General features: G+C 38.6%; 1 protein-coding gene across 2 annotated transcripts in view; it reads left to right on the plus strand.

The window, feature by feature from the left end:
* Positions 1-372: 372 nt before the first annotated feature.
* The window catches only part of ACER3 (alkaline ceramidase 3), a 56,177-nt gene continuing 31,236 nt past the window's right edge, over positions 373-25,313 (plus strand). Inside the window, exons 1-2 of one of the 2 annotated variants that reach the window (XM_041414080.1) lie at positions 373-566; positions 19,549-19,659. In XM_041414080.1, the coding sequence (XP_041270014.1) occupies positions 464-566; positions 19,549-19,659 (214 nt within the window). In that variant the 5' untranslated portion in view covers positions 373-463. Of the gene's footprint in view, positions 567-604; positions 746-19,548; positions 19,660-25,313 lie in introns of those variants that run through there. The other variant, XM_041414081.1, reaches the window with a different exon arrangement.

Raw genomic sequence — 25,313 nt, forward strand, 5'->3', positions numbered from 1 at the left:
TATTTCAACAACATGAAGGCAGCACGCTGCCCCGCTCACCTCACAAACCCTCCACGAAGTCTATAAGGAAAAACAGGGTGGAAAGCCGAGGGAGAAAACCTCCTCACTGCCCTCAGACCGGCTTGAAAAGCGGCTGAGGAGAGCGCCGTGATGTTGCACGTCCCGCCTCATCCCCACAAGGGCATAGCGCGGGTTCCCCGAGAGCCAAACACGCCGCGCACCGGTGTTTCCCCAGAGACTCCCCGCATCCACGTTTCTCACCACAATGTGTTTCTCCGCCCCCGTTCGCTCCGTCCGACAGGCCGCAGCCCGTCCCCATGGCGACCGCGGCTCCGCCCCGCCGGGCGGGCCCAGCGCCGGCCCCGCCCGCTGCTCCGCCGCCGCCGCCGCGCTCGGGCCCGGCGCCCTTCTCTCTCCGCTGCCCCGTGCCCTGGCTCCGCTCTAGCCTGGAGCGGGCGCCGCGATGGCTCCGGCCGCCGACCGGGAGGGTTACTGGGGTCCGCCGACCTCCACCCTGGAGTGGTGCGAGGAGAACTACGCCGTCTCCTACTACATCGCCGAGTTCTGTGAGTGGCCGCTCCGGCCCCGGGTCCTGCCCCGGCCCCGGGGGCCGCGTCCCGCCGCCGCCTCCTTCTCCCTTCTCCGCAGCTCTTCGTGCTCTCTCCCCGCGGCGGGGGAATCCCTCCTCCTCCTTGGCCCCTCTTTCCTGCGGGGTGACGGTGCCGCTGCCCCTCAGCCAGCCCCGGTGGGTGGAAATGGGTGTTTTTTACCGCTTTCCTCACAAATCCGTGTCGGAAGCACGGGATGGTGTAGCCCCTCTCTCCCCAGCGTGTGTTCGGGCCCCCATCCCGAGCGTGTCCTTTCGGCCTGTGTCCATAGGGATGGCAGGGTGGGGGTGACGGGGGCCTGCGGCGGTGGCTGGGATGGGGTGGCCCGTGAGGTGTGTCCTGGGGGTTATCCTGGGAGCTGGGCTGGCTCTATGGCACACAGGCAGGGGTGAAGAGAGGGGCTCTCGCTGGAGTCGTGCTTGGCGTGTCACGCCGTGAAGCCACACGGGTCTGCTGCTCTGCTCCCCTTGAGGTGGAACCGTCTGCCCAGCCTGGACTGTCAAACCAGGTGAAACTACTCAGGGAGAGAAAAGGTATCTTCATGTGCAAGATACGTTTCATCCAGGGATGACACCCTCGTCCAGCTGGTCTTTGGTGCCTCCTGAGGACCATCATCAATCAGGTGGCTCTGCTGCAGGTGGTGGGAGTTCAGTGAGGCTTGAAGGGTCGGGTCTGTCTGTTTCATATCCGTGTCTTTTAGGACAGCTCAGAGCACTGGCAAGAGAGCAGGCCATTGGTTTGACCTCGAAACTCTGTTATTGAGAAACAGTCAGGATTTGGCATGTTTTAAGGAAGGAAAGAAGGGGCTTCAGCTACAGGGTCATCCATCAGGTGCTTGAGAAAGGAGTGTCTTGCAGGTGATAAAATATCAAGCCCTATGTCACCTGAGATTTTGTTGAAAAACTAAATATTTTTGTGTCCTGGGCAGCGACTTTGAAGGGTGTAGTAGTTATAATTATGTGCCGCTGCCTGGCATACGCCCTGTACTACAAAAAACTTTCACACGCATAAGGTAGGTAACTGCCTTTGAAGTGTTAGGGCCCTGGGTGCTGAAGTGACCAGGCTCACCTACCCTGAAGTGCTTGAAGTGGGCAATCTGCAGAGGCCTTTCACATAGCTGGGATGCTTCAGCCATGGTTTGGAAGAGCTTGGCATGCAGAAAATGGAAGGTTCTGGGTTTCCATGCCAAGCTGTGACTCCTGGTTGCAAACGCTGACATGGGTGAGGATCCAAAGTGAATAATTGTGAAAGAGGGTTCAGAGTGTAGGAATTGGAAGAATAGGATCTGAAATGAACAACGGCAGCATAAGCAGCTTAGAAGCTCAGAGGAAAAAGGAAGTTAGCGTGTAGATTTATGGCTGAGAAGAGGCAGGCTGACTGAAAAGGAAACAAAATTAAATACTCTTAAAAAGGGACAAACTTAGAAATCTAAACTGAATAGACTTTTGCACAGTATGTATATATGTGTTTTCGTTTTTGTCAAGCATAATTTGCAAGATAATTCTCATAGGGAAGAGGAAGTTCTGTTTCTTCACTAATGTAAAAATGAATTTGACTAGCATGTAAATTTTTAAAGTAATCCCTGCACTGTTGGCCTTGTTAAGTGATACTTTTTGTCTACTTTTGGATTATTCAGGAGAAGGAAGATGAGGATGAGAGTAATGGGAGGCAGAAAGGCTTGTGTTCTGAAGAAAAGGGGAGTAGCTATACAAGGTCTGGTCCCTCCTTACGGTTTTGGTGTTTGGCACCACAGTTTGTTGGTCTGTCAGTTGCACTGAAAAAAACCTGGATATAAGGGCTGTGTTGTAATGTAAAGCATTTAAATGGTCTAAGTTCAAAATGCAAAACAGTAAGTAAGCCTGCTGTGGTGTAGGGTTAACACCAGCTAATTTCAGTCCAGATGCCAAGATGGGTTAGATTTTCTTCAGCAGTGTTTCTCTAACAGTGCTTTCAGGGTCTGAGGCAGTAAGTGTTCTAGGGATATTATTTGAAGTTTTACCTTACAGAAGAGTGAAAATCCATTTCTGACTTGGTAACACTCAGGTACAGCTGATTGTATGTAAAATTTTTTGCATGAAATGTTACTAATGTTACTAATAATTTTTAAGAAACCTTGGAGGTCCAAAGATTGAAGAATACTAGCAGGTCCAAACCAAATAGGTTGCAGGCTAAAGAACCAAACAGAAAGCTTGTGCAAATTACATTTTTGTGCCATTTAGCAATTTGGTTTTGACATGCTACTTTTAGTACAAAATTGCTACATTGTGTTCCAAAAGCCCACATGCAGTTCCTTGCTCTTTACTCCTTAAAGAACTAGTGTAAATGATAGCAGCTTATCAATTGTATGTAGTGAGAGATGTGGAAGTGAGGTAAGGTGGTGGTGTAGCACTTAATACTTGAATTCCCTTGATGAATCCCAAACACAGTGGCATTTATTCAAAAGTTCATATTTTTAATAATGAAAAATGTTTTTTCTTGCCTTTCTGAGTCTGCACCTAGTCAGTTTTTCTCCCCTGTGGAGGTGGATGACTAACTGCTCTACATCCGTCTGTAGAATATTAAACCAATTTAAATGGAAAACCGGTTAAAAAGAATTGTTTTGCAAGTTTAACTCCGTTAAGCCTTAAAATGAGTCTTATATCCCCCACTGATTGAACCTATTGTACGGTGTAGTAATTCCTTTTTCAGGGATTCTCATTGATTCACTCCTGTGTGCTGGAGGGCAAGTGGTAGACATGGGGATTTTTTTCCTTCTTTAAATCTAAACCTTTCCAGTTCCCAGTTCTTGAAAGCTTAATTATCCAAACTTTTGTACACTTGATTAATAAAAAATAGTAAAGCATAAACCCACCATCCTCCCACATAAGCAAATAGAAAAAGGGCAAATATAAGTTCTGGGCTGTAGCACTTATCACTCAAATGCTACAGCTTACTCCTTATTTTAGCAGGGTTTATGTTTCAGGCCAGTGTAGCCCACGTAGCATTGAGTTTTGGGGGTCTGTTTTGACGTGAATGTCTATCACAGGAGCCTTACCCTTCTTGCCTTCAGTCATCCCTGTAAGAAGAGTTTCTCTTGTAGTATATGATGAGAGAATATAAGTAATCTTCACATACTCCCTTTGCTGAAAGCATATAGAATAGTACAAATTCAAACAAATATTTTAGATTCAAAGGAGCCCTGTGTGGTACACGAGGGCTTATAATTCCTCAGTCAGGAGAATCATGGGTGCGAATTTGTTGCTGTTATCAACAGAATGCTGTGTTCCAGTTTGGATCAAACTTGAGTCATGTTTCCAGTTATGTTGCTTTGAGCTATCATTGTCCGTGAGTAATATACATCATCTACAACATGACAGGTTTAGAGATAGTATATCCTTATGCTGGCATTTACAGCAGCAAGCATCTAGAACATTGCTTCAGGCTTCTCAAGGAATTGGTGAAATTTGTTTCTTTCTTGGCTTCTGGTCTTGTCTAAGCATGTTCTCATATCTTCGTATAAGAATTTTTTTTTTTTTTTATTATTATTATTATCATTACCGGAGTTGAATCCATTAGTTTTTGTTTTCATTAGAAATCTGGTAAGTGACTTCTTGTAACTGGGATTTCCTTATGGGACTCTTATTTAGGAAAAAAACGCACCCATGTCATGAGAATCTGCCCATGTTTCTAGCTATTTTTGTTCTGCTTCCTTCAAGCTTCTGATTTTTGCCTCAGACAAGAGATTGAGGTAAGATTATGGTGACTTGTGTTCTTCAGTGTGAGATATCTCTTTATCTCACATATTGGATGGCATAGAGTGCTGTCCAAGCATTCTTGACGTTGTGAACAGTGACGCAAAAATATTGGTATTCCCTTTTAGGCATTGCTCAGAGAATACAGCTACCAGAGATGCACAGATCTCTATTTACTATGGGGTTCATTACTTTAAAACGTAAAAACTTGCAAAATTTACTTAAACCTAGGATAATGTCATTAATGTTGAATTTGTACTGCCACATATGTGTTGTCACCTTGTCCTGGTGGGTGTCTTGTTGCATTTTGCCTTTTTTGCCAGAGGCTTTGGAAAGCAGCCAAAGACTGTTGGGCTAGGTACTCTCTAAGTGAAAGTAAGCAAACTAAAATAAAGCCAACTGTCTGCCTTCAAGAACTCTTCCTGTTCTTTCAGTGATAAAGTGGCAGATGAAGGAAACATCATCAAGTTTAATTGGGTGTGATCAGCCCAATTGCCTGGCTGAGATGGAGCGATTTAAAGATGACATGACACAGATGAGTTCTAAAGAGTGCTTTAACAGAAGACAGTGTCACAGACCTGTAGACTTTAAGACTTGAAAGGGATTTGAGTGTGTAAATTTAATGACCTCATTGGAGGAAACCACATCACAACTTTCCTCTGGAAATTTATTTGGCTTCTTGAGGGAGCCCCCTGAACTGAGGAGATACTGCAAGCAAAAAGGTAAAGGAAACATTAAACTAATTGATGGTGAGTGTAAAGTGAAGTGGAGTGTGCAGAACAGTACTCAGTTGTGCGGTGCATTTTAGGATGAACGCTTCTAGCTTGCTTTTTGTGCTGCGGACAAAAAGAAGTTGAAAGAGGGGTTCCTTTCTCCAAAAAATAATATAGCAGAAGCAAAATCATAAGCCAGATGGTCTCTGCTGTCACTTTTTTTTATTTCTTTCTATTTGGTTTTTGCTACTGAATCAGTAGCAAATACTGTTACATTGACTTATTTTCTTTCCTAGGCTGTAAATGTGTATTCTTGGCTTAAGCCTAAAGATAGTCTTGTCACACAGTTTTGATGCATTTTGACACCACTGATGATTTCTATATTATTTTTAATTCTTCCTTGCTTTTTATCTTTCATCCATGATGCAATTCTCCTTTGATCTCATGACAGCTTAATTTTCAGTTTTCCCACCAGCCTTCATTGAAAGATGAAGTCAAAGGCTCTTGGAAAGTTGATTTCTCCAGTCATCAGTTCTTATTTATCCATCATGTTATGGATATGCTTAAAACCTGGCAGATGCTGTGCTAATGGACCACGTGTGTTTATCTACTAATATATATGTAGTTATTAAGCAACAATAAAATTCTTAAATATGGTTTAACAAAGCATTTTATTACTCTATAATTAGTGCTTCATATTCAGTACTTGTACAGCTGGCAGTTGGACATCTGCCACTCCAAATGGTAACAGAGCAGTGACATTTGTACAATTTATTTTTTCTTATGTGCAAATTGAGGCAGACAGGTTTACGAATTGCATGATATGAATTTGCAGAATATATATTTGTAGCTAGAAATAGGAAGATTAATGTAAAATAAATGATTGTAAAGGAACACTGCTGACTTTTAAGTTACTTTTAATGAGCTTTTACTCACAGATTAAAAACTTTTGTCATAATTGAAAGACAAAAAGTCTTCAGTCTGGGGTTTGCTGTGCCTTGTGTGTGTGAAACTGCTATTTATGTAATGCACTTTCTATATTTGCTGGTGTCTTTCACAGATAAGCAGGAAAGAGGTTTTTTTTCCTTTAAAGAACAAAGATTTAATTATCGATGCAAAAATGTTCAAAGGAAGTCTGGGAATTGTCTCCAGTCCCAACATCTCAGCAGTGTATGGTTGTTTTGTCTTGCAACATGTGCAAGTGATCACACACTTGGCTGTTTCTCTGACTACTTCAAGAGGATCATGGAAAGGTTTGTGGCTCATGAAAGGTTGTAAAATGCAAAGAGTTCTTTTAATTCAATATGTGTGTCTAAACATGACATTATAATGCTAGAAGAGAACCCATTTGCAAGTGGTTATCAGGGCAAAGCTACCTACCTTTGATTGCCTTCTAGCTGGGAGGCTCTTTGTACCTGCCTCATTAATTACACTCATTCTTCCATCCATTAGCAGAGAAGTTGAGCTGCTGCATGAATTAAAGGTGCTTGGTTTTTCTGTCTTTGTGGAAGTACTACAAAGAGCAAAAGAATATGTCAGGAAGAGAGAAATTCTAGAGAACATTGCAATTAAAAAAACCCCAGAGCAACACTGCTTTAGTGTCAATCATTTACCATTAATTGATATGAATATGCCTATATAGGCAGGCTCTGCGTAGAGGCTCAGTGATTTTGCTGGGTACTGTTTAGATTTAAGATTTCAGGCACAGACCCTTCTTTGTACCTGAAAATGCAATTATAAATTTGCAGAGTTTTTGTGCTAGCTCAAAAAAATGAAGAGTCTAACCATGATATTTTTTTCTGTTTCTAAAAAATTATTTTCCTTGAAGAAATATGCTGCATGTGCACTGTGACCAGTGACTGAAAAACTGATGTTTCTAAATGATCACTGCAGTCAGCATCTCCACGATCATTATCTCCTTTACAGTCAGGTCCATCATCCTCTGGCAGAGTACCTACTTCAGTGTGTCTGGAGTTTGGGAGGCAGAAGTTGTTCTCTCTGTCAGTCTCAGTGGTGAGATTGCACCCTTTGTGCCCCTTCCTCAGCCTTACAAGATTCCTCTTCAGTTCTTTGCTTCTCCACCAGCTGGTGACTCAGCCTGCCCTGCACATTGCAGCACTTTCCTGAAGGAAATTCCAGACTTTATTTCAAATTTGAGATTAGTGTCCGGCAGTGTGTCTATTTTCCAGCTGTGTCCTGGGGCTTTAGTTTCTTATATTTGGTTTTACATTGTTCCTTGATTGCTTTGGATGTGTTTTCTGAATGCAGTGTCCTTGGTGTGACCCTGAAATGGTATGTGCAGAGTGTGTGTCTCTTCAAGAATCTCTGTCTGGCTTTGTGAACAGGAAGGTATTTTCCCTTAGCCAAGTCCAGGTAATACTGCAATTCTCTCTAAACAGAGCAACTGGAGAAGGGGACAAGTGTGGCCTGATTAAGCTGGGCGAGGTTCAGGATGTTAGTTTGAGGCTTAACTTTTATATTTGAGAAGGCAAGATTTAGACATTTGGACAAGAAAGCAGACAAGCAGAAATAGGAAAAGACATGGTGTTAGGGGTGAGCTGAACATCTGTATGTTTTGTATGAATTTGGAATGAATTCTGTATGTATTCCAACTAGTAGGATTTCAAGGTATCAACTTAATACTCCTAAGACATGACCCTAGAAGCTCTTGATTTATACAATGCTTTAATGAGCTCATTATTTGCAGTAAGCTCATGATGCCAATGCTCTGTAGGCTGGATTTTTAGTAATTGCTAATTCCAGTTGGATAAGGATTTTCATTTGAACAATAATGAGCATCTGGGAAACAGATACAGTATTAGGTCAAAGAAGTCCTTTAGAGCTCTGAGCATTAAAATTAGTCTGGACACTTTCAGTCTTGGGACAGAACAAATGACATCTCTTTCTTCATCCTGTCTCGTCAACACCATTTGTTTGTTCAAGCAAAGACCTGCTTCCTGACTGGAAAGCATGCTATTGTGATCCCTTCAAATGGGTATTTTAAATGAAATTGAGGAAATCCCGGGATAACTGAAAAATTACTTGTATGTCTTTGAGGAAGACACTTTGCAGATCTGGCTTGCTCTGAAATCAAATGGGTCATCTGCTACAGGAAGCTAAAATGACCAACAGAACTGATGAACTGATTTTGTTGTCACAGAGATTTTACATTACTTCTAGGTAAAATGGGTGTATTTTTCTTCTACAAGCACTTAGCCTTTCTTGCACAGCAAACCTTTTCATGTTTGTGTGAATCTCATTACAAATTTGATTGTTCTTGGAGGGAGTTTGTAGTGCTGCTCTCCTGCCAGAGACTTCCAAGTCTGCTGCTGACCCCAGATTGCTGCAGCCAAGCTGCTTTGGTGTCTGTTGCACGGTGGTGCAAGGTGTATTTCTGCTGATATTCCTGCATTCTTTCTACAGTATACAGACTTTTTTTTTTTTAGATTTTAAATCTTAGAGAATTAAGAAAAAACCCACAAATATATAAACTCAGACTTGCTCCAGGTAATATTTTGTTCATGAATGAAAATATATGTCTTGTCATTTTTCTTCTTTTTTTTCCAAGTCTTTTTCACAGTTCTGAAAATGAGCTGTATAAGCAGAAAGAATAAACTATACACAATGTGCTGACCCCAGTGTATGAGTAAACTGCCTGGAAAATCAGAGAAACAAAACTTTCTGCTTTATTTTTTCAGTTTAGTAGCAAAAATGTTAACAATGTGCTTCTATTCATACCAGTTTAATGCTATCTCCATAAGCTGCTGCTATAGTAGCAGTGTGGAAGTTCAGGGCTTTCTTTAGAAAAGATCCAGAGGATCATTGCTGGTTTGTACTACTGGTGAGTAGAGTGTGTCTCTAAGAATCAGTTCAATTGAATTGTGTCAATGCCTTGGAAAGCAGCAGAGAAATGCACTGTGGTAGTGAAATCATACAGCAGATGTTGTTTTCATTCACTTAAACAAACTGCTATGCCTTTGTGATCTGTGATACCACAGTTGCTTTTCACTCAGAGTTTTGGTGGCTGTTAAATCTTTCAAGGCCCAAGTTTTACAATCCTGGAAGGCTCCTCAGAATACATTCTTCTGTGCACAATGCTTAACATCAGTACAGTACTGAAATGCTGAAACTCTTTTGAGTCTATCCCAATTTAATGTTTCATGTCCTTTTTTTCCCCTTTACTCTGGGCTGCAGAGAAATACTGTAAAACAATTTCCGTTTCTTGAGCGCATTTCCTTCCAAGCTCTTCCATGCTGATTTCCACTTGACTTCTGTATTATTTTTTTTTCTACAATTGTCTCAGGCGTTTCCTCTGGAAGATTTCCTCTGCCAGCCTTTGGGCCACATTTCTGTTGGTAACATGGTTAATTTGTATATGGTTTTCAACTATTTTGTATCTTATTCAGTAAAACAGATTTCTGCCCAAATTCCTGCCCCCCACCTTATGAACTATTATTGTGTAGGTACTTATATTAATTTATGTTTTTAACAAAAAGATAGTGTTTAAAGTTGGAACCTTCAATGTATTTTATATCTCTTCCTTTATTTAGTTTAGACCGTGAAATACTTAAGATATGGGATTTGATCTTACTGTCTCTGTGGAGAAGCTTCGTTTCCCCTCCAGATAAATAGCTTTTGCCAAGATTTGTGGATGATAAATGATTGCTAATATTTTTTTTTTCATTTTTCAAGCATGAACAAGAAGGTTGTCTTGAAATGATAATTAGACAGTGACTGAAGAATACACTTGGAGTTAGTTGTAGACTAGGAGTGACAACCTTCGATTCTTGCATTATTGAATTAATTGGGTACTTTTGAAAGTTTTTGCTGGAGGTTGTTATGTGAACTGGAAAAGTTATGAAGACTTTGGAGAAATGAAGTACCTACATAAAAGCGATAAAGTTAGATATTTAGGAGTGAAGATGATGATTCTGGGTCATTTCTGTGACCAGTTGCCATCACATGCTCCAGGTAGCCTTAGGGTTTTTCATTTAAGGCAGCCCTGAAAAAAAAAAAAAAAAGATGGTTATTTGCAGAAGGAATTTTTTATTACTACTGATGATAAGAGGGTGAATGTCACCAATCAGTATTTGCGTGACTGTGGCGTGTCTGAATCAGGCTGTGGTTGCTGACCGGTTTCATTATCCTCATGTGTTCTCCTACACTTGTCATGTAGTATTTCACCTTTAATTTCCTGCCATCCAAGTAGGGCAAAAGAATGGCATGAGTTGTTAGTAGAAAAGGCTTTAATTGTTCTGGACACCCAGGGGAAATCCGTATTGATAGTAAGAAAAGAAAGAGAGTGAGAGGATTTGGATGTTGAAGATGGACTACCCGAGCTAAAGCTACAAATACCTGGAGAGAAGCACTGGCTTCTCCCGCTGCTCACCATCCCGTGAGCATGCTGGGCTCCCCTAAGGCTCAGCTCTCCTCTGTCACTGCATAGTGCCTGGGACAGTCCTACCATAGCCTCTGGGCTGATACCCACAGCTTCCATGCCTCAAATTGTTTTTTCTGTTGTAGTGAGGACTGACAGATGCTGGGTTGGATGTACTTGGTAGCTCGAAGCTATCAGCTGCTAAAATCTGCGCTTGTTACTCTGGACAGACCCTTAGGCTTAAAGGATTTGGTGCAGACACTAAACAGGAAGCCAGGATGCTGACGCCACCATAGGAGAAGAATGGCTGGAAGGAGTTAAGAATGATGAAAGTTACATGGATGATCAGTGTAATATATTGGTCACTGCTTAGTTTTAGCAGGGGCTGAACAGTAATCTCCATGTCTGTTATTTCCTTCCAGTCTGACATCATCAACCTGCCTTAAAATAACATTTAAAATAGGTTTTATTTTGTTTTCCAGTAAAGGATAGAAAAGAAGTAAATCTGCCCTTCAGCAACAAGCTTATTGCATGTAGTATTCTAACTTTACATCATCTCAGCCTAATCTCTTTAGACTTTGATTGCATTTTCCAGATGTAAGCACTTGCTTTTAGCGAGCTTTCTAGATTGGTATTTCAAATGATCTGCCTATGTCAACTGTTTTTACTTTAAATTGGCTTTCAAAATCCTTCCAGGTGTACTTCAAAGTAATTGGTGTGCTTGCTATCATCTTAGATTCATGCTTATTAGAGAAATTATGCTTTCTTTTGCATGTGATTTCCCATACCTAGGAAAGCAATATTAAAATATGACAGGATGGCATAGCATCTGGCTGTAATGCCAGTTTATTTCTTGCAGTGTGGTTAATTGTGAATTTCTTGGATTGGGAATAAAATGTCCTGTAAAGAAGGTGTGTACTATCATATTTTTCCAAGCTACTTTCTGCAGTCTCAAAAAAAAAATGATCATGAATAGATTCTTTCATCTTTATTATTATGTTTCTAAATACTGTTATTTTCAGGTAATGGTATATTCAAAATGCAAAAACCATTTATTAATGTTCCACCATGCCCTGCACTTGTGACAGGCATTGGTGTGATAAACATACTACAGTAAGATAATAGGCTTCAAAAGAGAAGACAGTACTTGTCTTTTTAGTTTAGGTGTTGTAGCTATCCTTATTCTGGCCTATCACCTCAGAATATTTTCATTGCAATTGCTTTCATAATTATCTGTTAAACTTCACAGCTGGTCCTCCACATTTTAATCTGCCCTTCTAATGCTCTTCTGGGGAAGAGCAGTTTATGCTGATCTCAGACTTCACTCATGAAAAGTTTTGAGACAGATCCCTCAGAAAAAATCAGAAGTCAGCCTTCCTCAAAAAAAAAAAAAAATTCGGTGCAAGTTCTGGGGCTTTAGGCACTTTTTCTTCACTTGTGATAGCCTTTAAGAATTCCAGGAGGAGAAGTTCATTGTGCTAACCATGAGAATTGGTAACAAAAACATTGTTTCTGGAAAGTACCCAGCTCTTACTGTGACTTTGCAGCTTTACTTACGAGAAGTGGTGTGGTGAACTCATTCAATTTTATTGTGGTGTCTGAGGATGGTCAAGTGGCTAGAGGAACACTTCGGTGTTTGAAGGTCCTGACTTCATTTTTATACAGGTTTCTTGGTGATTCAGGCAGCTTTATCCAGCCTGTCTTGCAAGGATATTGAGACAGAAGACTGGGGTTGCTTAGACCCTGAATTAAAGAGGACTAAATAGGTGACCAGTGTGTTTTAGATTTGAGGGGAAAGAGCAAAAATTTATTTACCCCCGCAATAAATGTTTCACTGTCTAAATTTAAATTTGCACTATAAACACAACTGTTCTATTTCTGGGATTGCAAGGGTATCTTCAAGGGTATTGTTTTCTTGTGAAGAAACAAGTGGAGCTTTAAAAAAATGAATTTAAGTATTAGCTTTCTCTCTTTTTTTTTTTAGTATAATTTACATAAGAAGCAGAGCCAGTGTTAGTATAGTCTTGTTAGGTTGTAGCTTTCGAATGCCTTTACTATACAGTAGTAGTTTGCAGAGATGAGGGTAAGGAAAAGGATATCTTAATTGTAACCTAGGGCAATTTAGAAACAGTTTATAATAAGGGCTTTTGTAGGATGTGCATTCCGAAGAGGCTTGTGCATAAGAAAATACACCCACTTTACAGGTTTGAACTGAGCTTACTTGTGTGTGTTTTGTTAGTCAGCAGTGTCGAGAGCTTTCTCTTCTAAATACCTTTTGATTGTTTTGAAGAACACAAGTGTAACATGAAATAGTGTAATCAGACTAAAACCATCTAAAAATATTAGCTGGACTAGTATGATGAATACCAAGGGAATGAATTCTGCAGCTGGACTATAAAGTGTGTAAAACCATAAATTGGAATGTATCACTTGACACAGCATGTTGGAACCACTTATACATGTGCACTGGAAATAAAAATCAAATTGTATTGTTAATAATTAATTTTTTTTCCTGAAATTGCCTCTTTACCCCTCCCCAATCCAATATATCACTGCAATGGTTTATCTCTTCAGAAGGATATCTACTTACATATCTGTGCTGTGCTATCCTGGAGAAATGGAGGCTCAGCGAGGGAGAAGCAGCCTAGAAGGTCTAGAAGCGCTGCCTTGCATTCTGACTTTAAACTCTTAAACCTTCCAGCTGGCCATCAGCAATGTTGCCTTCAGTTTTTTTGGCCTTGTCCCAGCACTTGGACTTACTGGAAGCAGCTCTGCTGCTGGGCTGAGACACGTGCGACTGGAACGCCGTGTGCTCACAGCAGTGGTATGCATCTGAGTTGGTGCTGGCCTTGGGAAGGAGCCTGTGTTCCTACCTTGTTTGCCACCTCTCTTCACCCACGGTGCATTGTTTCCTTCATGTGTCTTGCAGAGCATTCTGTTTGAAACTCTCCCAGGATTCATGGTTTCTTTTGGAAGATGTTGCTGCTGCCAGATGCTAGATTTCTAGATGTCCTACTGAAACTTCTCTTTTCCTTGGTTCAGCCTGTTAGTGCTCATCAGAATGCTCTTCTTTAGTAATGCAAATAAGATTTATTTTCAAAACTTCCCCCGTACAAATCCTTTGGATTCCATGTTGCTTTCTTGTAGCTCCTGGCTGAGATTTAGGTAGCCATTCTTTCCCTTTTCAGGTCTTCCTTTTCCTGTGTAGTACTCCTAGTTGTTGTATCTAGTCCCTCCCTCTTATTTATGCCTTACAGTTTTTCTCATAATAGTATGACAGTTTCTATACAGAGATAAATTAATGCAGCATTCTTTGGTAATGTACTTCATTACATTTTTCTGTGCTGTTTTATCTGTCTTTCAGTTTTATTATTCCTATGATCTACGTGAACTTGCTCCATAGATTTCTGATATTATTTTAAATACCGAGGAAGATCTAGTAGTCTCAGTAAAGATCTATTGATTTGTGTTGTTATTTATGTGTACTCATTTTTATAGTTCTTCAGGAAGCTTTCTTACACAGCTTATACAGTTCACTAGTTCCTTCAGTATTTGTTTCCTTTAGTATTTTTCCCATTTGGTTATTAGAAATGTGGTAGCCAGTACAAGTTGCAGCTGAATTGCTGAAGTTCAGTTCATGTCCCAGTAAACAAAATTAAGGCTAGTTTAGTATTTGGAAACAAGAATTACACAACATAAGAAATGGATCTTGTAGCTTAAAAAAAAATACCCCATGCTCCCATTTTTTTAAATTTATTTTATAATTTTTATTTCTAAATCAGCATTGGTGCTGTGTTCCAGCCTGCAGTAACACTGTGTTGTATTTCAGTAAGTGACAGGAAGTTTATATTGATCCTTCATGCACATTAGCAAGTAGGCAGTCCAGTAATTACAAATTGGCAAAATTCCTGTTGGGATGACTTGGTTTTCTCCCCTTGAGGTCCTTCTGAAATATCAAATGGAAACAGCAGTTTTCATTTCCTGACACTCTGAAGTGCAGTTATTGTAGAATTTGAAGTGGAATGTATTAAAACTGGCTGGTGGAAGTGAAAATCTAATTGCTGCTCTGCCCTCCTGGTGATAAGCTGTAAGTGGAAACAGCGCGAGGTTGAAGTTAGTGGCCAAACCAGGTGGTTCTGTGTAGTTGGTTCTTCTGAGCAGAGAGCATACCTCATGGTAGATGGTTATGCTCTCAAATGTGCCTGAATTGCATTGCTTTACAATTTCTTGAAACTTGCTGAACCCTCTAATAATGAGCTGTAGTTTGCACCAGAACTGCGTGAGGTGATTCCAGAAACAAAACTATGAAATAGAATTCCTTATATCTGAAAGCAGATAGAAGGATGAATCAAGTTCTACATGATGCCATCTGACAGGCTTGTTTTTTATAATTATTTTTAATTTCTTCCTGCAGTGATGTAAAAAGATAAAGCTACATGATTCAGGAATTGACTGTGCAGAGCACCATGATATCCAGACAATGAATTTGATGTTTTCAGCCCCAAAACTTTGTTTGTTTGCTTATGTGTTTACTTAAAGGGATACTTTGATTCTATTGCAACTTAGGAAAGTGGCTGCTATTTTCTAAAATACATACCTTTCTCCTGTTTCACAGTGGGATGCAAAAATTGTACTATAATGAAAAATCTTACTGTGGTGAATGTTGTGTTCGTTAGTCCTGATATTAAATGAGCTCTTTGTGTATAGTCAACTTTTTAAACAGCAAACGTTTTCTTCTTTTGTCTCTGAAACATTTATTTCTATTGGTTTGAGTCTTTTAAAAACCATAAGAAAGTGAAAAGTCTTAATTTGTTTGACAGAGCAAGAACATTTTAAAATTTGAAAAGATCCTTGTGCTTAGTGAATCTTGCTGTCATTCTGTATACAAACATAGGAGAAAACATCTCAACACAGGCTAAATCACACTGATCACGTTGTCAAAAGTTGAACATGATATTTTTTGCTTCTTTTTTATGATAGCACTTTTCCTTCCTCACCAAAACCAGCATCTTTATTCTAACTCCCAGCATTTTTCCTTATGTTCTTGCATCCTGTTTATTATTCCTTTATGACCACGATCTTTTACAGCTTATTTGCAACCTCACAGGTTTTTTTTCCTCTTTTGACTCTTCATCCAAATTTATTGTAGCACTTACTTTCTAGTGTGGAACTAACTACATATTTTGAAAAATAGAAATTTTATGAAAGGTCATTCCTAACTGTGCTTGCAATGACTGTGCAACAGTAAGCTGTATATTGTACCTGGGTCTGCCTGTAGAAACTATTTCCCTTTTTAAGTTATTTTTGTTTGTATTTGTGGTCAGTCTTTATACAGACCTTTGTGTGTTAATGATAGTACACATATTTCTTAGGGCCTAAAGATGACTGTGAATGTACATAAGAAAAAGACTTATCAGGTTTTGCTGCTGTATTTGTGGAATGGGAAGCAGGTGTGGTTTAACGCTCATACTTGTTGAAAAGATGTTTTGCATAAATTTGATTTTGTTCTGGGACCTTATGGCATTCTCTCAATGAATAAAACATTACTTTGAAACAATGATTTGCATTAAAACAGTCTTGAAAGACTTGTATGGAAATTTGTGCAGTCAGTCACATTATCATGATTAGACCTTAATTTAGCCCTGTATTAGTACCATGTATAATCTTTGTGGACATGGTCTGGTTTAGTACTCTGGTAGGCTACTGCAGCATGTAATCTGATTGTGGAGCTTCCTGAGCTCCACTCTGAAAGCCGTTTCCTCGTGCTGCGCATTTCCATTGGGAAGCAGTTGTAAATATTTCCTCTCTAAAGGGAAGCTTTCCTCTTTATTCTAGCCTGAATTTATTTAGGGTTAGTTTATATCTATTAGTCATTGTCAGTATTACCCTTCAGTTCAAACAGCTCCCTTTTGTCACTGGCGTTGACAAATGATGTCTTTACAGAGCACAGTCTTGTTCCATCCAGCCGTTGTTTTGTTCAGTGAGCTGAGCAATTTTTGTCCCTTCTGAAATTATAAGCTGCCATTCATCACTCCCATCTGAGTGGAGCTTCTTTGCACCTGATGAGCTTTCTCTTTTCTTTTATCGATAACTAGAGAACAGTGTGCTCCTCTGTTGACTTGCATGAAGACATAACTATTTTCACTGCCTCTATTGGAAATAAATTTAAGGGGTTTGGTGCATACAGTGATGGTTTATGGTCAGTTACCATTCAGTCTAAATTCACTTTTCTACCTCTTCAAATAGATTAATTCTACATATGGAATAAGGATTCATATTCACATTGGAAGGTGTGAATCATATTTAATCCTGTTCTTGTAATTTCAGTCTGCAAGTTCTTTCATTTTTCCCCTAGATAATGTGGTTTGCCTTTCTTTTGATGGACGTGTTGAAGATAAAATGTTGAGAAGCAGTCTTTGGTCGCTAAAGAAAAGTTAGGTCACTCCCTGGACCAGCATTCAAGGAATCCAGTAGTGAAATATAAGAATGCTGTACGGAGTTAAGCTCAGGTCTATCCATGTGCATTTGTCAAATTTCTGATGTACCCTATTTCTTATAGGCACAACCAATAATTTCTTCTTTAATTATTTTACATATATTTTGCCTCGTGCTTTAGTTGCAATTTCTTCATTCACTGGTTTTCCCATGGAGCTCTGCTGCATTATGTTTCCCCTGTTTTAAAAACAGGAAATTTAGTGAAAAAAGATGAAATTTTTATTTTTTTTTTACAGTTTGAACTATTTTCCCATTTTCAACCTCCTTGTTTGTTAAATAACTGTTTCACTTCCTTGTTTGTTAAATAACTGTAGAGTTATGGGTCTGCATTGTGTCACCTTTTTCTTCTTTCTTGGTATTCTTTGCTAATCTCTGTGCATATCCCACTGCCATTTTTTGGTGGAATTAGTAAAAATCCCTTTTAATGAATTTGTAAGCTATTCTGTGTGAGGATAATCCTGTAAAGACTAGCTAGACTTTTATGAAATATGCATTCCTGGGGACCTGGGTTTGCAAGAGGCCTTGGAGTTTTTGTTCTTGAAAAACAGTAATTTTGCTAGCAGCATGCCAGAGGACTTTATTGTTCCCCTGCCCCCATTTCCCCTTTTAAAAAAATGCACACAACTTTCAATAAGTATGTTTGCAGATAGGCTTGCCTAATCCATGCTGCAAATGTTCTGAATAATATGGGCCAAAAAGTGCAGAGGAGTGGCAGGAATGTACAGCTAGATTAGGTCTATGGTATTTCCTCTCTCAGCAAGATGTTCCCAGATTAAATGCTCATAAATTTTCAATAATTTAATGTAATTATAGCTTTACAGGAAGTGTTGAAACCTTCCCTTCCCTTTCCTAGAGTAGAATCTGTTTTCTGCATTCTTGTACCCATCTGAAGCTTGTTATCCTACTGCAACTCTCTTCACAGTCATGTGCCTTCCCAATTGTGGATAAACATCTCATGGTATTTCTTTTGTTTGGCATTTTCATATTTGAATTTTTGCCAGGCTTTTGACAGTTTCATAACTAAGTGACCTTGAACAGTGACATTTATATAATGTCTACTGACTTCTCTTGAAAATGGGCATAGTTGAGCACTACTTCAGAAAGCAGAAGTTTCGCTATCCAGACTATGTAACCTTTATTCTAGTTTTCAAGGCTCAATGACATGTTTGCCTGGTTTACAGGAGGACATGGCAATGGTCAGTGTATCACACAACAGCATTTTTGAGTGAATTTCTTCCAAACGTGGTCTCTGTTGAAAGTGAATTACTACCCATTGCAACACTGTGGGAATATGGTAAAAGAGTAATGATTCCACTAACAATTTAAACACAAAAAAGGCCTTTTATATTGGTATAAACTTGTATATCCTTACAGAATATTTTTGTTTTCAGCTGTGCTTCTTTTACATGGAGGAACATACTTCAGAGCTGACTAGAAGAGTGAGACCTCTGGCACATCTGATTTGACTTGTTATAACTTGGTGAAATTCGTGGCTGGGCAGGATATGGTGTTAAATCAGTAAGGAAGTGATTTAAAGAAGTTCTGATAAAAATCAGATGAGATTTTTAACTGGTTGTGAAGGCTGTCTCCAAGTGAGATTTGTATGACTTTGTGAGAATATAGAAGAGCTACCTTGTTCAAGGGAACTAGGTACCCTTCTGCTACATGTGTTCTGAAATAACCTTTTTTCCATTTGAGTATGAATTTTCTTTAAAATTGTGACGTATGGATTTTTGTTTTTAGAGGTGCTGCAATACCTTGGGATTATATTAACATATTTTGGTATGTTTTGCTTTTCTTTTGGATGGATCTTGGCAAGTAGGACTCCTGAAAAATAGCTGCTTGAATTAGGGGTGTGATTCAGAAAGGATCTGCTCACTCTTGTTCCTTGTTCTCGAATGTGAAATGCTTCTGGCATTTTCTGCTGAATAAAAAATACAGAAATAGAGGGGTTTTGGTGTCTTCATAGCCTCATAAATTGTATATTTCATTAGGATATTTGCAAATTAGATTTCAGTTTTATATATAGTTAACTGATGGTGTGTGAAAATGTGCAGTTTATTTTGTCTAAGCCTTTTTTTTAACAGATTTGCTCGTTTTCCAAACTGTGTGGCATTGAATTCCCATAACATAACCTCTATTCTCAAAATTATGATTTGTGGTTAAGTGAAAAAGCTGAATCTGCATCCCTTCTGTTGAGAGATGGACCATTTCCTTTTGTTTCACTTAAACTTTGCAGAATTTCATTGCACTTTTGCTTAGGTCAGCCCAGTTGGGAAAAGAAAAACAAGCCAAATCTAAATCAGTGTACAAGAGCTGGGCTCCTGGCTTTTATTGCTTTCTCTGGTCTCTGCAGGACATTTAATTTCTTTGCATTGTGTAGAATGTAGGAGAGAGTCCTAGAAAGGTTTGGGTTGGAAGGAACCTTCAAGTTCCAAGCCCCTTGCTGTGGGCAGGGACACGTTCTGCTACACCAGGGATGGAGAACAGTGGTGTCTTGCTGGGTCACTTTCTGGATGAAAACTGTTGAACCTGTCTCTAATGAGTGAATGTAATTTTGTTAGATTTAGTTAAAGTGCATAGTACCCCGTTCTAAATCTCTGCTTTGTGTTTCTCTCCTACAGGGAACACAGTGAGTAACCTGATTTTCATTCTACCTCCAATCTATGGTGCGATGCAGACCTATAAAGATGGCCTTGAAAAACGGTATTTAGCTGCATATTTGTGTCTTACAGGTATGTGTAAAACTTAACTTGCTCTTTCATTATAAAGAGAGCTCAGATATGCAATGGAAAATATATCTAGATATTAATAAACCCTGTTGTTAAATCCAAATACTATGTGTGTGAAAAGTAGACCTCAGTTTGCTACACTTGCTAATGTCTGCAGAAATTTCTATCTGTTGGAGGAACATGAAATTAGAATTCACTATATAATTCTATTAGATTTTAAAGTGATCTTTTTCTGGCTTTGGGTCCTGCTCAGTGCATCTTAGTTTGCTTCCTGTACTTTCCTGATGATTTACAGAAAGTGTTTTGTGTATTCTACGTATAAACAGTTTCACACTATATTAATATTTTTGTGACATTTGTATGGGAGAGTAGTATAAGAAGTGGCCAAGATGTAGAGGGAACTAGAAAGTCATTCTTTCATTACTTCAAATTTGTTTCCAGTTCCTCTTTGGCATATATCACCCAGCCATCATGTCTGGAAGGTTTTGCAAGAATGGAAGAACAACCTGATATTCATGTTTAGATCAACTCGAGGGAAGTCTGTCTGTTCTAAAATAACAAAATTCAGAAAATAACCAACTTCCTTTTAAATGTTAATTGTGTGACTAGAAGTCTTGTTTCTTCTGAGAAAAGACGTTTGAAGATGGTTCAGATTTGGCAGTTGGGTCTCAAAACTAGATTTCTTAGAATTTCTGTGCTTCACGGGATTTCTGTGTTTGCTATACCTCTTGTCTTTATGGAGATTTTTCCCAGTCTGTGGAGTGGTAAGGGATTGATAAATGTTACTTTTAAGATTGGCATATTATGTGTTTAGGCGGACATTGTTGAAAAACACATATCCATATGCTAAATGTATCCTTGATACCAGTTAAACTGTAACATACGCAAGGTGCAAATTCACCGGTTTTCAGTTATATTAGCTTTCTGATCTATGTGAAAGATAGGCAGCAACAATGCACTGCTTTTCATATTGTCTGAGCACTTTCTAATAAGCCATTTGTAGGCTTTCTATGGTTTCATGTAATTATTAATTTTTGTCTCAGTATGAAACAGAATTCTTAAAGGTCAGAGTTTACTTTTTTTAAAAAGAGGTGGTAAGAAATGGTGTGTAAACATTTGCTGAAGTTGACTTTGGGTGTTCTTGAATCAAAGTGTCCCATACTGCCATTCTTTTTAAACTATGAAAACGAGGAACCCCTTAAATTAAAATTCAGTTTGAAACTGTTATCACCATGATTTGTGGTTACCTATGTCAGTGACAGTTTATGATGGGACAGAGTGTGCGGTCACTATCCAACCTGAATGTCAAGCTGTCACACCAGATGGGCATTTCTCATATTCCATTTAATGTTTAAAATATTTTTTAAAAAAACCAAAACAAACAAAAAAACCCCACAAAAATAAAAACAAAAACAAAACAAAAGAAAAAACCAACAAAACAAAAAAAAAACCAAACCAGAAAACATACACAAAAGACCTCCTAAAAAACAACAAATAAAACCACAACAAAAAAACCCACCAAACCCAACTGCCTTTGATCACAGTAAATACCTTGGATTTCAATTTTTCCTCTCTCTGGTGTTGCTGAAGAGGAGCTCAGCCTGTATTTAGACAGCAATGCTGGAAGGCAGTCCTTCGTTCCATCTAGGCTCATCTGTGTCTGAGTTGGCTTTGATTCCTGTCTGAAGTGATAAAAATGGCTTGATTTTTAACTCCTATATTGGAACCTAACATTCAAGGTCTTTCCCAAAAGTGTTTCCCTTCTGCTTTGTGTCTGCTTCAATATTTGTAACCCTGTTTTACAGCAGTTGAAAGATGTAAAGAAATGTAGAAGACTTTATAGTTTGCAGTGAAAAACAGGAACAAGATGATTTGGAATCACAAACCACTTAACATTTGCTCTACTACAGAATAAAAGCAGTGAATGAAAGCATAAAAAGAATTTTAAATATGGTTGAAATATGTCAGGAACATTGCCTTTCTGTCTGTGCATGTGACTGAACAAGAGACATACTGAAGTGGAGATAGAGTAAGTGTACAGAAAATTCTTTTTGTAAGAAGTACCAGACAGAATTCTTTCCATCGTATGAATTTTATTTATTAACAGGTTTCACTCTATTTATTTAATTTGTAACAAATAAATGTAGGCTTAATCTGTGAAAAGATAGTGAATTTAACACAAACTTGTGATTTCACTTGAGGCAGCATCCTTCATTAAAGATCATGCAGCAGAGCTTCTAAGTGAGGGTTGTTTTGTCAAAGTAGAAATTCTTTAACAGTTCTGCTGTGAAGATGGGGGTGGAAGGGAGGGTACTTTAGTTCGGTTTTAACAATTTTGAATAGTTACTGAGATTTTACAAGATACTAAAAGACAGCTGTCAAAGCCAATGTTAAAATTAAATCTGTTAGCATTTGAGAACATGAGGTGTTGTTTCTAGACATTATTTTGATCCAAATCAGCTGCTTCTTTTGCATGCTTCCAGACATTTAGCTGATTGTCAGTTTCTTTGTGTTTTACCACGCCATGTTCAGTGCTTGCCTTTTATACCCACAATCTCTTTGGTTGACATTTATTTCCTTTTTAAAGTTAATGCATTTTGCACTATGGAAGCTCTGTTTGTTTCACATATGTGGTAAGATCTTGGCAGCACAACAAGGGGTATTTCTAAATAATTGTTCAAATAAATTTCTTATTCATACTGGTGCCAATACTGAGTTACACTTTTCAGCAAGGCCTTTGAGATACAGCACACTGTTCTCAGCCCTTTTTTCTGCTGCCTTTCAGCATAAAGTGCATGTTCTCAAATTAACTCAGTAGGAGCTGGATATGACTTTTAAGCAGTAGAGAACCATTTAATCAACATATAAATTATGAAGAATAATCTTAAGCCATTATTTCAGTGTGTTGCATCACCTGAAGTAGGTGGAACCATTCCTACCTCAAGGAATAAGCAGTTGGTTTTGAGTAGTTTCTTATGATTCTGGAGTGTTGTATCAGGTTCTACATATGACAGTTCCTCATACGTCCTGGGGAACTGTGATTCTGAAATGGTTCATATTCTGGAAGGGTCTTGATTTTTAAAAAACTGTGTGTGTGTGTATATATATATATATATATAAAGAAGTGTAACTTCTGGACCTAATGAAATAAGAAACCACTCAATGAACTAATGTTTGTTAGATACTTCACTTGAAATTTGGAAGGATAGTTCTGATTTGTATTTCTTTGACCTGTTTAATAAGGTCTCAGTTATTCAAGCGGTGCCAAAGTGGAGGAAAGAAAAAAGGTGCAAAAATTTTTCTATATTAGGAATAGCCATAGGAATCTTAAGCAACTTAGTAAATCTAATTTCCAGTGAAACTCTGTGTCTGTGAAAACAGTTGTTAGAACCTCTTCAGTCAGAGTTAATTCCCTTCCTCTTACCTAACACCTGTAGAGAAGCTCCCAGGCCATGTCCGTGTTGTTAAATCAGCTGTGGTTGGGAACACTCCTGAGTGCTGAAGCCAAGTGGCGTGGAACAGCCAGTGTCTGTTCATCTTAGCCTCCAAAACAAGGTGACCGCATACAGATTCCCTGCTGAGTGCGGGTCCCAGACTCTGCCGGCTGCTGGGCTGTGCCTGGAAGCTGCCTGGGGAAAGTGCTCATTGGAACAGGCCAGATTCATACCACAGACTGTTCCAACGACTCACTAGTGCAGACACTTGTATCACAATGTCTGGGAATAGAACCAGCCAAGCTGGAGGTTAATTGCAGAGCTCTGGAGTAACCAGTGTATCTCCTGCCTCTTATGCTGTGGAGGGAAACCATTACAACACAAAATAATCCATTAAAATAGCTAATTTAATTCTACTTTTTAATCTTGTTTCATTCTTTAATTTTTAATGATGCAGTGTGTTGTTGTTTAATTAATGCCATCATTGTAAAAAAATAAAATGGAATTCAGCTCCAAAATAAACACCTAAACATATGTATGTGTCTACCTGTGCTGAGGGTTCTGTCTGCCAGTGCAGCCAGTAAAGCCAGGAGAATCATTTGACTTGTTCTAAAATACCCGTTTGCCCAACTGCATTACTCTTAATAATGGCATTCTCTTAGTGGAAGCTTTGATACCTAGTTCATGTGTAGATACCTAAACAAAGGTGTTTGCATCTGGAGCATACTTCCTTCAGAATATTTTCATACAGTGCCTGTATAGTTACCATTTCTGTGAAATCCTAACAAACTGCTTTTTCTGTAAAGGATTTAGGCTCATAACAAGAATTTTGAGTGCTGATGGAATAGTTACATCAAACTGAATTATCACTGATTATATGATGCTTCTGATGCTTCCTAAAACTATTGGAAAAAATCCTTCTAGGATTCAAATCCTGGAGGTTTATAGGGTTCATATATAGCGTTGCATCTTTTATATAATATTCAGTTATTTCTAGCCATAGGTATTGCCCATAAGTTTTTTGACAGTGCGTGTATGAAGTAAAGTTTGTAAATGCATTGATTTTACATTATCGTAGCACCACTATTTTATCCACTGGCAATAACCACACAGAGTGTTTGCTGCAGGACAGAAAAAGATCCTGTTAGTCTGCATAGAGCAGCAGCCCTGACTTTGCATTTCTAGTCTTCTGAAATGCAATTTTGATCTCATAATATTATGATTTATTGTGTATTCCGTGCTTAGTACATAATTTATATATATCCCCTGTAACTTGGGAGGTTCATTGATGTAAAAATGCCAAGTGAGTTATAGTATTTATGAAAAATGAGGTACAGTAGTTAGAGAGGAAATGGTACTTACTGCTTCAGATGGTGTTAAAGCTGCCCAACCAATATGCAGCTTTTAGTGAGTTAAGCTCCTTTGCCAAAGGAAACACCTAAAATATGAAAACTGCTTACAAGCAAGTAAGCAAGGAGCAAATTTATTGTTCAGTGTGTCAGTGGCTGTATGGGAGAGTTGCTTCTCTTGAAAACTTGTGTCATTGCAGTGATCGTGATCACTCATATTTTGAAAAGTAAAAGATGGCAGAAGGTCTCATTGCAGATGGTTTTTGTGAAGTAAATATTTCTTCAAAATGTCTCAAGCCTGGAACCATAAGATCTGTCCCTGTAAGCTTTTCTTCTTCCAGATATCTATTTTATATAGATACTATAAATAAAACAATGTTCTACAATGCATAGTAAAATTTCATAATCAGAGAAACTCCAAGTGTGATTATTGCGCAGAAGAAAGAGGGGTTCTATCAATTTTAACTAAAAGCTAACTACAGTCATGGGATTAATGGCTTGAAATACTAATATCTGCAGCATTCTAGGTTTTTTCAAAGACTGAAAAAGAAATAGTCTAGAAATAATTGCTTCTTACTGTATAGGAGGAAGGAAAGGAATTCCTTGATTATTGATATTTATTAACCCAAATAACATTAACAAAAACAAACAAGAAAACCCCAACTACATATTTTATTAATTTAAAATCTGTTGAAATTTCTTATGCAATGATTTTGTCCATACTGGAAAATGACATTTGTTACAAATTGTAAGAGTTTGTATTCTGTGACAGCCAGGATAATGGATGGCACTATTTTAATGATGATCGTAATGGGTTTTTTCTTCCCGAATGAACAGTTGTTGTCATATATTCTGTATACATAGAAAAATGACT

This window comes from Onychostruthus taczanowskii, unplaced genomic scaffold, assembly GCF_017590055.1.
Source record: "Onychostruthus taczanowskii isolate IOZ18803 unplaced genomic scaffold, ASM1759005v1 scaffold44, whole genome shotgun sequence".
In the NCBI taxonomy this organism is placed as follows: Eukaryota; Metazoa; Chordata; class Aves; order Passeriformes; family Passeridae; genus Onychostruthus; species Onychostruthus taczanowskii.